Below are 12,431 nucleotides of genomic sequence, written 5' to 3'. Positions count from 1 at the left end.
GACCTCTTAGCAGCTCCTTGCTCTCCCCTGTGGAGCTGAGAGGCTTTCTTGGCACTGGGGGTTCAGTGGGAGAAGGGAGTCATTGATGAGCGATCAATGCATGTGTAATGTGTTGCCCTATGGGACACTGAGATGTCTCTTGGGCAGTGTTAGGGAGGTGGCCACTCTCCAAAAACCACCATGAGGTGCTGAGGGACGAAGCCAAGGGGTCCCTATCCCCCCTGCAATGCATGCAGCCGGCACCTCTGAGGAGGGGCAGCCCAGGCTCCAGATGTGCTCAGCTGGGAGCAGAGCTGTGTGGCGGTATCTGCGTGGGTGTGTGAAAGAGCTGCAACGGGTTGGTGTTTGTTTCTGAATCAGCTCATTTCAGTGGGTGCCAGCCCAGCACCCCAGCCCAGCAGGAGCCTTTCCCATGGGCTTTAAGTGTCCTGGGCACAGCAAGGTCCCCAGTGCGGTGACTGGGTTGTTTGTCCTGCGAAGGGGAAGCTGTCTGAGGAGAAGCTGATGCGAGGGGTATCCGTGGCATGACAGTGATCCCCTCTCAGTGTGTTGGCTGCTGCAAGCCCTCGTGCTCCCAGCCTGGTGGGGCTTGCTTCCACCGCTCTCCTCTGCCCGACTCATCCCTCCCACCTCTGCACTTGGCTTGTGCTCACCCCCATGGCACCAGGGCATTACTGGCCTTTCCACACCTTCCCGCGCTGTATCTTGCTCTTGCTCTTTGCTGGCTGCCTCCTGGACCTGTGGGCAAAAAGTGGCCCCTTGGGAGGAGCTGCTGCTGGGAGCCTGGATCAGGTCCTGCCTGCAGAGAGCTGCCTCCCGGCTGTCCCTCTCTGTAGGTTCCCCTTGCGCAGCCACGGCTGTCATGAGTGGCAGATCCCAGTGGCAATGTGATGCCCCAGGCCTCCTGGCTTCTCCCGACTGGTACTCATAGCCCAGGAGCCTCCCCACACCTTTCCCCTCCGCTGCTCTCCCACTTCCCCCGCTCTCCATCCTTGGCACATTTCCTTCTCTTGCTCCTTGCAGCATCTCCCTCCTCCCACACTCACCGCCAACCCTTGCACCCCGTGGAGCTGCTGGCTCAGAAATGGCTGCTGATTTTCCTCTCGCTTTCATCCCCAGACTTGTTGTTCCCTCTTGACATCGGCGCTGTGAAGAAGGACCACAGCTTCCTGGACCAGGACTCCCTCAAATCCCTGTGCAGGTAACGCTCCCTTGCACCCCTTCTCGGCTGCAGTACAGTCAGCACAAGGACGAGCCCCAAGTGAGGGCTCGGGGTGGCTGCCTGGGGCCGACGAGGCGGTGGGCACAACAGTGTGTCTGCCTTGCACCCCAGCTGCGGCTCACTCCCTTTGCAACGTGGAGTTTGGATACTTGAGTTTTTCAACTTGGACAGTGTTGCTGGATGCTTTAGTCTTTCTAGTCAGGCAGCGTTGCTAGCTGTTGGGTGGTGCCAGGAAAATGGAAGCATTTTTTGGTTTGAACATACAGAGAATGGAAACATTTCCCAGGAATAATTCTCCTTTCCAAGTGACTTTCGGGCTGTGTTTTAATTTCAGGCTTGGGTAACTCACGTCTGTAGAGCTCGATGAGAAATGGATCAGTCAGAGCTGAACTATAAAACACCCGAAGTGCAAAGAGAGACCCAGTTCTGCTGTCCCTGCTGCCCATGCTCTCCCCTTCCACCGCCAGCTGCCCTGGGTGGCACCTCGTGATCTGTGGTCCCCAGGGTGCGTTTTACATTGCTTTGTTTTGCAAGGATGCTTCACAATGTCTCTGAGAATGAAACAGAGTTTGGAAACCACGTCTCTGCAGCAGTGTGAAGGGGTCTTGCTTGGGTGTTGGAGTAAAGCAGGTTCAGGTCAAAGTGCCTGTGGATGTCATCGTGTCCCCAGTCTGAGTTTCACTTGGTCATCAGGCACCTGTGACAGAGGAGACATCCAGCGAGGGGTTTGCTGGGCAGTGGTGCAGCACGAGGGGCTCCGTGGAAGTTGCAGGCTGCTAATTAGGGCTTTGTGCAGGTTGTTAGGAGCTGTGGGTGCTCACGGCTGGGGTTTGGAAGCCGTAGGTGTGCACTGGGATTTGCTTTGTGCAGGTGAAGCCTATACTGGTGGGTCCCTCCTTTTCCCTGGAACGATGTCGGCTGCTCTGACCAAGGGTTTCTGTGTTCTTCTCGCTGGCTTCATGTGACGTTAGTCATCCCAGTGCCTGGCAACGCAGCCCTGCCGTGCATTTTCCACCAGGACATGCTACTCCTTGCAGCAGCAGGACTGGAAATAGCTCTAGGAGACACCACCGGAGCTGGTGTTGCTGCAGAGAGGCAGTGTGTGTTTTGAGGGGGAACTGTCCCAAGCACTGCCAGCATGAGCAAGAGCTAACACCCAAACAGAGGGACCCCTCCGCCCCAGCGTCTGTCCAGACACGCCATGTGTTGCCTGGCACTGCAGGTGACTCAGCCCTGCCTTGGCTTTCGGGCCACATCATCGTGCTTGTGCCCCTGTGCTGACTCCATGCCGAGGAATGAGCGCTGCCTCTTGCTGTCCCTCCCACGCACACCGCTGCTTAGTGGAATGGGGACGGGCTGGGAAAAGGGTCTGTTACTTATTTGTTTTCCCAGCAGAGAGGCTGCTGTGTCGGGCAGGAGGGGATACACCTGTGCCACTTCCTGAGCTCCTGGTTTTCCCTCCTGGTGGTGGTGTTGAGGTGGGAGGCGACAAGAAGTCTCAGACTGTACCACCCTGTCTGAACTTTTGAGCCCTTTTGTCATCGCCTGGTTGGATGCAGGAGCTTCTGAGATTGTTTTGCTCTAATAACCTGGAGCAGGTCATCCCTTCCCACTTGTGTGTATGGTTGGGTGGGCTGTGCAGGGTGCTCCAGCCCCCTCAGCTGTCTCTAGGGTCCCTGAGGTGGCCCCTTGCAGCATTTGGCTAACAAAACAGTCTAGAAGGACACTGGAAAATGCAGCTCTTCCAAGAAATTGAATCCTCTGGATGTGTTCTCTTCCCCCCCTAGCACACATGTGCTTCATCTCGCTCCCTGTGCCAGACCATGCATTCAATCCTGCTGCAGGAGGCACTGCAGGACTGCGCCCTTGGTTGGGGGGGAGGGGTCTCAGTGAGATTGCAAGAAGGGTCATTAGTCAAGTTATTCAGAAAATGTCCCTCAGGTTTGGTTTTGGCTGTGCGGACATGGTACTTGCACACTGGAACAAAAGTGCTTGTGGTAACATTCATGAAGATGCTAATTAAAATGAATTAACTGCAGATTCATTCACTTGTGCAAGGAAAAAAAACCCAGGACTTGTAGCTGTAGGCTGGAGATAGGTGGAGAGCCTGGCTGGGGGCCAGCCCTGCCCCGAGGGTGCCTGGCAGCCATGCTGGAGGGACTGAGTGTCCCCAGGCCCACAGGGTTTTGCCCTTGGAAATGGCAGAATTGCCCCTGCTGGCCCTTGGGGCCAGGCTGCTCCTCCCCAGGCAGTGGGGTGGTGGTCCCGGCTGCCCCCCGCAGCCAAGCCAAACCCGCAGCATGCAGAGGGAGCTGGGACACCTGTCAAACACCAACTAGGAGGCAGCCGGCACCCACATGGCCCTGGCGTCACAGTGGTGCCATGAGCGGTGGGAGACAGGCATCCTTTGATGCTGCAGGAGAGCAGACCTGGGGTGCTGAGGTGACTGTGGATGTTTAGACATGGCCGGGATATTCTGGTGCCGGCGCAGAGGGAGCCCCTTGGATGGCTGTGCTTGCAAAATCCTGAGGGCTTGTGCCAGTTGTGCGCTCGGGAGGTTCCAGCCCTTGGCTGCAAAGCCCAGTCGTGTGTGACACCTGGACAGGCGGCGGAGGTGTGGGGTGCCCGCAGGGCTCTGCTCTCTCCCCTTCAGCTTGGGGTGCTGTGCTTGCCAGGGAGCAGCCACGGAGCTGTGTCGGGCTCCCCACGTCCCTCCAATCTGCAGCTGCTGGGTGACAGGTGATGGCACAACCAGGGCTCTAAGACTGGAACAGGAAAAAAAAAAAAAAGCAAAAGCAAGTGCTGCGGCCCCCGCAGGGCCAGACCTGGAGTAAAGCCTCTCTTGGTTTCTTGCAGGAGGCTGATGACCCTGAACACATGTGCCTCCATGAAGCTGGAAGTCCACTTTCAGCGTAAACAGGTCCGTCCTGGGTGTGCAAGGGCAGGCGAGGGGCTGGGGGGTGTGGGGGCATGTGTGCACACTGGTGGGGCAGCAGTCTGTTGTTCAGCAATAACACTGTGGTGCTCCAGGACTGTCCTGGGCACGGAGCAGCACCCAGTTGTTGCGCTGTCTCTGAGGACAGGCACAGCCCTGGAGGTGCCTGGCTGAATCAGTGGGTGCCAAATCAGTGGGTGCCAAATCAGAGGGTGCCTGTGTTTGCCCTCTGTCCCTGCACCTCTCTGAGACTCTGGAAGCAGTGGTCAAACTGCAGGAGTTGTTACGCCGGGGCTGGGACAGACGTGGTGGTCTGCGCTGGGGTGTGTGCCTGCGACCTGCAGCATTGCCTCAGGGTCTCCTCTGAGCCGGGCTCTGAGCCCCCCTTCCAGCACATCTTCAGGAGGAAGCCTGACCCTGGAGGAAGGGGTGGAACCAGCCCATGTGTCACAAACAATTAATGTTGGCATATTAATAAGAAAAACTTCTATTTCCCTTAATGAATAATGTATTTTAAAATGCGCGCAAGCTTGGTGTTGAGCATATGGAAGTCATTACCGGGTGTATCCCTACTTGTCACCCTTATTTTGGCTTGGGAAGGGGTACTGCCCTGCATCCCTCACTGCACTGCTGTGTGTGGCTGGGGGTTTGTGGGGAGGGTCCGCAGGGGTGTCTCCACAGCAGCACCTTCCCTTCCCTGGTGCAGTATAGCCCTTGGGCACAGCAAAATGATGCCTGGTGGCTCCTGGAGCCCTCTGTTGCTGAAGGGGACTGAGGCTGGTGTAAGGGGATATGCACACTGCTTTCATCCATGCCTGGGGCTGTGCTGGTGGCTGTGCCCTCCTCTGGGGTGCTTGTCCTGGGGGAGCGGGGTGGAGGGACATGCTGACCCTCCACATTTCCAGCTGACTGATCATCCCCTGTTCTCAACTGCCAACAGAATGAAGACTCCGAGGAGGAAGACCTGTGCGCCATCAGTGACCGGTGGGCTTTTCAGAGGGACAGCAAGAGGTGGTCCCGGGTGGGGTCCGTCGATGTCCTCTCCCAGGGCTCCGAAGTCCTGAGCTCCACCATGCGGCCGGCGTCCAGCCGTGAGAGCGTCCTCACGGACCTCAGCACCAACCCGGAGGCTGTGTCCCTGCACAGCACTGGCAGCACTGGCAGCACGGGCGACATGCTGGGCATTGGGGCCGCACCGCCCAACCCCCCATGCCCCATCCATGCTGCCGCCGCCATTGCTGCCTCCAGCCGCAGCTTGAGTGAGCACTCCTTGCTGGAGCAGACCTCCAGCTGCAGCGAGGGCTCCAAGGAGAAGCCGAAGAAACGACGGTCTCACAGCTTCTTGAAGAGGATTGAGTCCCTCCGAAAGAAGGACAGAGAGAAATCCAGCCCAGAGAGGGTGGCCCCACGCGGCGGCATCATAGCCACACCAGGATGGGGCTCCTTGAAGAGTAACAGGGACCTTGCAGCCACCAAGGCCAACTCCTCTAAAAGAGGGATATCTACCTCTTTCCATGGCAAAAAACACTTCTTCTCGATATCGTACAGGACTAACCGCTTGCTAGACTCGGGTGGGAGCAAATTGAGCTCTGACCTGAAACACAGCGGAGTCTACCTGGAGGACTACGAAACAGCCGTGACAGCCAGCAGCAACTGGGCTGCTGGAGAGTGCCAGCACCGGCAGGCATGCCAGGGGGACTGCGTGGTCTACATCCCCCAGGACCACAAGCCAGGCACCTTCCCCAAATCCCTCTCCATTGAGAGCTTGTGTCCCTTGGGTGGTGGCTCCCTGACCCACTGGAAATCGGGGAATGCACCTGTTGGGCTGGGGGGAGGTGGCGGGGGTGGCAGCAGCAGCAGCATGGAGGGCTCGTCGTCCCCGCGGGGCTTTGCCTGCAGCCACCGGCGGGGCTCCTGCAGCTCCCTGGGCAGCCGGGTCAGTGTGTACGACAACGTGCCGGAGTTTGGCAGCAGTGAGGATTTCTGCAAGGAGGACACGGAGGTGACCTTCGAGAACCTCGACGACATACTGCAGCACATGTGGGGGCTGCAGCAGAAGGTGGAGCTCTGGTATAAAGCCATCTCCCCTGACCTGGCTGGGGAGGAGGGAGGCGAGGAGGAGGAAGAGGAGGAGTCGGACTCGGGAGGGGAACCCTCCAACTTGCACTACGAAGAGCGGTCCATGTCAGATGTCGGCACTTCTGCCAGTGACTTTGACAGCACTGGCAACTCCCTCAACGAGGCCGAAGAGATGGAGATGCGGGAGCGCCGGGACTCGGGAGTGGGAGCATCACTCACTAGGCCCTGCAGGTGAGCGTGGGCTGGTCTTCTTCCCCTTCGCCATGCCAGGGAAGGGCTTGGTCCTGGAGCTGCCGGCATGCTGCCAGCCAGGGGACCGCCACAAGCCCGTCCCATGGGTGCTTCTGCAGCAGGGTTGCCCAGCCCATGGCGCAGGGGGAGCAGCACCGGGGCCGTTGATGGAGAGGTGTGGGCCGGTGCCCTGCAAGCCCTGGCTTGGTGATGGCCCGTTCCCTCGTGGCAGAAGTGGGGTGAAGGGAGGGAGATGCTGATGGAGCAGCGCCGTGTGCGGTGGGGTGTGGTGCGGGCAGGGGGAGCTCAGCGCGGGTGGCTAGTGCGCCCTGGTGGCTGCGAGCCACCACTGCCAGCCCTGCTGCCTGCCGCTGCCAGTGTGTACAGGCTGCAACCTCTCTGCTGGCACAGACCCGTAATGAAATGGTTTTTCATTTACTAACAACAAGTCTGAGTGAAAGAGGCACTTGCTTCCAGTGTGCTGGTGCTCCCTTGTGCTTTCCCTAAGAAAACTCCAGCCGTTGCTGAATTCTGTGACTTTTCTGATGCTGGAGGGTGATGTGCCTGCAGACAATCATGGAGGGGTAGATTTTTTTTCCTTATCTGGGAATGTCCCTTCTTCTAGGCTTGGGGATGCACTGGAGCAGCAGGGGCTTGGGAGGGGTTTTAGCAGCCTCCCAAGAGAACACTACCTCATTGGGGTGTCTTTTCTTCTTGAGAAAGTGAGTATTGCAGGCATCCCCTTTGTAACATTACCCTGTGTCGTGGTGCTGCAAGCATGTGTCACGCTGAGCATCTGCACACTCCCCAGGTCTCCCAGTGGGGCTGTATCCCAGCACAGCCCTTGGGGCTGCTGTGGGTGCAGTGAGCCTGAAGTGCAAGGGGAGAGGATGCTGGTTGTTTCAGGGGAACCTGGGGAAGGGAGCAGTCCTTTGAGGCAAGAGAACAGGTCTCTCATGCTCTCCCTGGCACCCTCTCACAGTGGGTTTGTGAGCGCCTGGGGGAGGACGCAGCGCTCATGGCACTGGGGCTGGTGTCAGGATCCCTGGGCTCAGCCCAGTGGCTGCTCTACCCACACCTTTCCCAAAGCAGCAGGTGCCACAGGGCAGGGAACGGCCCTTCCCTAGGGTTGCCAGCTCTCACCGCCAGCCTTTCCCCACAGAAAGCTGCGTTGGCACAGTTTCCAGAACTCGCACCGGCCCAGCCTGAACTCTGCCTCCCTGGAGATCAACCGCCAATCCTCTGCCCAGCTCAACCTGCTCCAGAAGTGCTCCCTGCTCCGTCTCACGGCCATCATGGAAAAGTACTCCGTGCCCCACAAGCAAGCCTGGACATGGTGAGCTAGTGGGGAGGGGGACTGGGACAGCGCCCATGTGGTGGGCATGGGCTGCAGCTCTGCGCTGTGCCGGGCACTGCCTCCCAGCCTGGGTCCCGCAGCCTGGGGCACCTCTGGTGTGTGAAAGTGGTGGAGAGGGAGGGGAAAAAGCTGAAACAAAAGCTGGCTTTGCTCTGCGTGGCTGTGGGCATCCTTGCAAGCGTGATCTGGGGGCTGACGCCTGGGTTCCCAGCATCATCTGCATCCAGGAGGGCTGCAGGCGTTTGTGGGGCATTAAAAACACTGCAGCATCATAAGAGAGCAGGACAGTGGTTTTCTTCTGTAGCCAAGTGTTTTGGCTTAATGAAAGGCGCTGCAGTTCCTGCTTGAAACTGCCTTGGGTTTATTCAGAACATGGCAGAAGTGCGTGTCTGTGTGTGTCACCTGGGGTTCTGCTCCCCTCTGTGAGGTGGTGCTGCAGGAGCCATTCGTTGCATTGACATGTCTCTGTCCCACCCCACAGGACAGTGCCCAAGTTCATGAAGCGGAGTAAAGTCCCTGACTACAGAGACAAGATGGTCTTCGGGGTGCCACCCATCATCAACGTGCAGCGGACGGGGCAGCCCCTGCCGCAGAGCATCCAGCAGGCAATGCGCTACATCCGCAGCCAATGCCTGGACCAGGTGATGCCATGACTGCCGGCCGAGGCTGCAGGGAAGCTCCAAGCCTGCCACTGTGCAACAGGGCTGTGATTTGGGGAAAAAACCCTAGCTTTCAGGTGTCCTTTTTCTTCACCTCTTGTGGCTGTGGTGAAGTAGGGGGGCGAGATTGTCTATGGGAGCTCCACACCCGGTGGTGTCTCCTTGGCCATCCCTCAGGCTTCTCCTCTGGGTTGCAGGGGGTTGAGGTCTTTGGGGAAGGGGCTTCCTTGTCTGTCCCATGGGAGTCTGCCCAGATGCATGCCAGCTTGATGCCTGCTGTGCGCTTGAGCACCAACCTGCTTTTCCCCGGCAGGTTGGCATTTTCCGAAAGTCAGGGGTGAAGTCCCGGATTCAGGCACTTCGGCACATGAATGAAACCAGCCCCGACAACGTCAACTATGATGGGCAGTCAGCGTACGATGTGGCTGACCTGCTGAAGCAGTATTTCCGCGACCTGCCGGAGCCCATCTTCACCAGCAAGCTGACAGACACCTTCCTGCACATCTACCAGTGTAAGTGCTGGGCTGGGGCTGGTCACCCCTGGGCTGGGGAGGAAGGTTGGGGTCTCCCAGGAAGGAGGCATCTCTCCATTCATTTGGACAGAGGTGATGGAGATGGACCCTCTGTGCCCGCAGTTGTGTTGAAGGAGCAGCAGCTGCAGGCGGTGCAGGCAGCTATTATCCTCATGCCGGACGAGAACCGGGAGGTGCTGCAGACCCTGCTCTACTTCCTGAGTGACATAGCCTCTGCAGAGGAGAACCAGATGACTGCTGGGAACCTGGCTGTGTGCCTGGCCCCCTCCATCTTCCACCTTAATGTGTCCAAGAAGGAAAGCACCTCGCCGAGGTAAGGGTTGGACTAGGTCTGGCCTCTCCAGCCTTCCTGCAGCCCCCATCTCCCCTTCCCTGTCCATTCTGGGAGGAGGCCACTGAACTGGGGCAAGGCATGGTGGGAACACGCGTACTCTCACACGCCCCCTCGTTGCTCTGCTTTGCAATGTGAGGGTCCCCCACTCTGCAATGCAAAGCAGGGCACTGGGGGTCTAGAGATGGGCAGGGTGCCCACCCGGCCTCTGCGATGCCTGCTCCCCTTGCAGGGTGATACATAAGAGGGGCACCATGGGGAAGCCTGACCAGAAGGACCTCAATGAGAACATGGCTGCGACGCAGGGCCTCTCCCACATGATCACCGACTGCAAGAAGCTCTTCCAGGTGGGTGGCTGCACTGTGTCCAGCTTGGCATTGCCCTCCCCAGCTGCTGCCAGAGGGAGACATGACCTTGCTGGCAGGGTGCTCGTCCTGTGGAGTCAGTGTGGGGTGAGATACAGGCACCCATCCTTCATCAGGGCAGTACCGCTGGTCGCTGGTCGGTCAGCCCCAGCTGTATTATGGTGGTGCAGGTCACAAGCTGCAGGGCGTACGTCCAGGGAGACTGTGCCCATCCTCCCCCCTCCTTGGTGGGATGAGGAGTTAACGGTTTCCTATCTGTCCAGGACCACTCACAAAGTCCATGTAGGATCCCTCTGGCTTTCTGAAGATCTGTATGCTGTTGGCTTGTAGGTCTCCCATGACATCTTGCTGCAGCTGAGCAGCTCCTATATGGCAGCAGATGCTTACCCCCATCCCCTGACCGACTTCGTGTGTCAAGGGGAAAGCAAGGATTTACACTCCTACTTTGAGCAGAGTGTCCAGAGCCTGCTGAAAGAGTCATCAGAGAAATTCAAGGGGTGGCTGAGCACCCCGGGGCCCCTGAACACGGAGCTCTCCTGCAAAAAGGTAAACACCGCTGTGTGGAGGGAGGCATGAGAGGTCATTCAAGGAAATATGTATGGGGTTACCACTGGGTGCCACAGGTCTTGTGGGCACCTGCTGACCTGTTCTGTTATGCAAAGAGGGATTAGCAACGCCTTCCCTGGCCAGAGGTGGGGGCTGAGGTGTACAGCTCTGGGAGGGAGGGTGCTCTGTACTCAGCAGTCCTGATAGTGAGCCTACCATATTGTTGTTAGCAGAGGAGCTGGTTGCCTGCATCCAGCCACTCTCCAGCAGCCACGGTAGCTCCCATCCCATCCCATCCCATCCCATCCCATCCCATCCCATCTCATCCCATCCCATCCCATTCCTCACTAGCCAGCAGCTGTGGCTGTGCTGCTCCACGGCAATGGGAGCCATCGGTAAAGCCGTTCAGGGGTTAGCACTGTGGGGATCCTACGGGACAGCCTGCCTGACCCTTCCCTTGGCCTGTCAGGTTGGGGATGGGCATCCTCTGCGCTTGTGGAAGGTCTCCACGGATGTCGAGGCCCCTCCTGCCATGGTGCTACACCGGGTGCTTCGGGAGCGTCACCTCTGGGACGAGGACCTGCTGCAGAGCAAAGTGGTGGAGGCCCTGGACAAGAACATGGAGGTCTACCACTATGTCATGGACAGCATGGCACCCCACCCACGCAGGGACTATGTGGTGCTCCGGTGAGGGCCAGGAAGGACCTGAGTGGGAGGGTTTGGGCTTCGTGTGGTGGATCCCATCTGGCCCCAGCCCTGGCTGCTCTTCCTTGGGCTGTACGGGCCTCCCCACCTCCTGCTCCAGCTGTGGACCCCAAGGTCTGGGCAGCAGCTGCCCATGGGTGGGCACGCAGGGACGGGAGCTGAGTGGAGCCTCTCTGTCCCACAGGCGCTGGCACACGGATCTGCCACGGGGAGCCTGCCTGCTCGTCTCCATCTCGGTGGAACACGACAAGCTGCCGGTGGAGGGAGGTGTCAAAGCCATCGTGCTGACGTCCCAGTACCTTATCGAGTCCAGCACCATGGGCCGCTCCAAAGTGACCCACATCTGCAGAGCTGACCTCAGGTAATGGGGGTGGCTGAATCAGTGGCTGCATTGGCCGGGGGGGGAGGTCGATGTGAAGCAGCAGGTAGTGGTGGGGTGCAGGAGCTGCTCGTCCCTCTGCTTGCCTAGGCTGGCAGCGCAGGCAGGGTTGCAGCTGATGCAGCCTGGTGTCTGCTGTGCCTGCTCCAAGTGCAGCAGCAAGTCCCTTAAACCTTCTGCAGAACACACGGGGTGCCCCGTGGGTCTGAACGACGGCATTGGCGCTCTCCTCGCTGTGGCAAGCTGTGGTGAGGGGTAGTAGTGTAAGGGCGGGCTGGTGCAAGGGCCACCCTTGTCGTCACTCCGGGCTGCTGCAAGCCCGGTTGGGTCACAGATATTCCTCCGTTTTGCCACGTGTCCGCGGTGGGGAGTCGGGGAGGCCAGTTCCCTCTTCTGTCATGTAGCGCTTGTCCATCACCTCAGTCCATTGCAGTTGGAGCTGCGGTGAGCACCTGTGCCTGAGCGAGAAGCGACGTGCTGCTCCTTGGTGCCTGCCAGGGTCTATTCTGCCTGCTCACCCTCCTACTGCTTCTTCCCTTCTCCAGGGGCCGGTCTCCTGAGTGGTACAACAAGGTCTTTGGCCACCTCTGCGCCATGGAGCTGGCGAGGATCCGAGACTCATTCCCAGCCCTGAGTCCCAACAGCCCTGAGACAAAGATCTGAGGCGCCAGGAAGATGCTCTCTCCTGTCTGATTTGGACTTGCTGGTGGATCCGGGCTGGAGCTCTGGGAGGGGAGTGTGGCATGGGCAGCCGGCTTGGGCAGCGAGGCAGAGGCTGGTGTGCTCGCAGGCACATATTTATAAGCGTCCTTTTCCCCTGGGCTGGACATTCCCTGTCCCACCATCCCAGTTGCTACTTTAGCTGCACCTTGCTCAAGCACGATGTGCAGCAGGTTGTCTGCAGGGGCGAAGCTGTGCAGCCCGTGGTCTCTGCAGGAGGGGTTGGTGAGCTGAGGGAAGGAGAGGGGCTGCAGGGGCGACCCATGGGAAGGCAGCCTGTGGGTGGGGTGAGCTGGGAGTGGCCGCAGGGGCAAAGGTGTGTGGAGCGAAGCGGGAGGGTGTGGGAGAAGTGAGCTAGGAGGACGGTGC

The 12,431-nt window shown here is 59.0% G+C and overlaps 1 protein-coding gene across 2 annotated transcripts in view; it reads left to right on the top strand.

Moving 5' to 3' along the window:
* The window catches only part of STARD8 (StAR related lipid transfer domain containing 8), a 77,299-nt gene extending 65,294 nt beyond the window's left edge, over positions 1 to 12,005 (top strand). For both annotated transcript variants that reach the window (XM_086470103.1, XM_086470104.1), the window contains 12 exons: positions 1,120 to 1,201; positions 4,079 to 4,142; positions 5,098 to 6,467; positions 7,630 to 7,803; positions 8,306 to 8,465; positions 8,797 to 8,995; positions 9,119 to 9,329; positions 9,580 to 9,694; positions 10,043 to 10,258; positions 10,728 to 10,945; positions 11,148 to 11,324; positions 11,888 to 12,005. In XM_086470103.1, coding sequence (XP_086326229.1) covers positions 1,120 to 1,201; positions 4,079 to 4,142; positions 5,098 to 6,467; positions 7,630 to 7,803; positions 8,306 to 8,465; positions 8,797 to 8,995; positions 9,119 to 9,329; positions 9,580 to 9,694; positions 10,043 to 10,258; positions 10,728 to 10,945; positions 11,148 to 11,324; positions 11,888 to 12,005 — 3,104 coding nt within the window. The remainder of the gene's footprint in view (positions 1 to 1,119; positions 1,202 to 4,078; positions 4,143 to 5,097; positions 6,468 to 7,629; positions 7,804 to 8,305; positions 8,466 to 8,796; positions 8,996 to 9,118; positions 9,330 to 9,579; positions 9,695 to 10,042; positions 10,259 to 10,727; positions 10,946 to 11,147; positions 11,325 to 11,887) is intronic.
* The last annotated feature ends 426 nt before the right edge of the window (positions 12,006 to 12,431 follow it).

Source organism: Leptosomus discolor, chromosome 9 (assembly GCF_034619465.1).
Source record: "Leptosomus discolor isolate bLepDis1 chromosome 9, bLepDis1.hap2, whole genome shotgun sequence".
NCBI classification, from domain to species: Eukaryota; Metazoa; Chordata; class Aves; order Leptosomiformes; family Leptosomidae; genus Leptosomus; species Leptosomus discolor.
The sequence above is the reverse complement of the archived record's forward strand: the minus strand, read 5'-3'. Positions and strand labels throughout refer to the sequence as shown.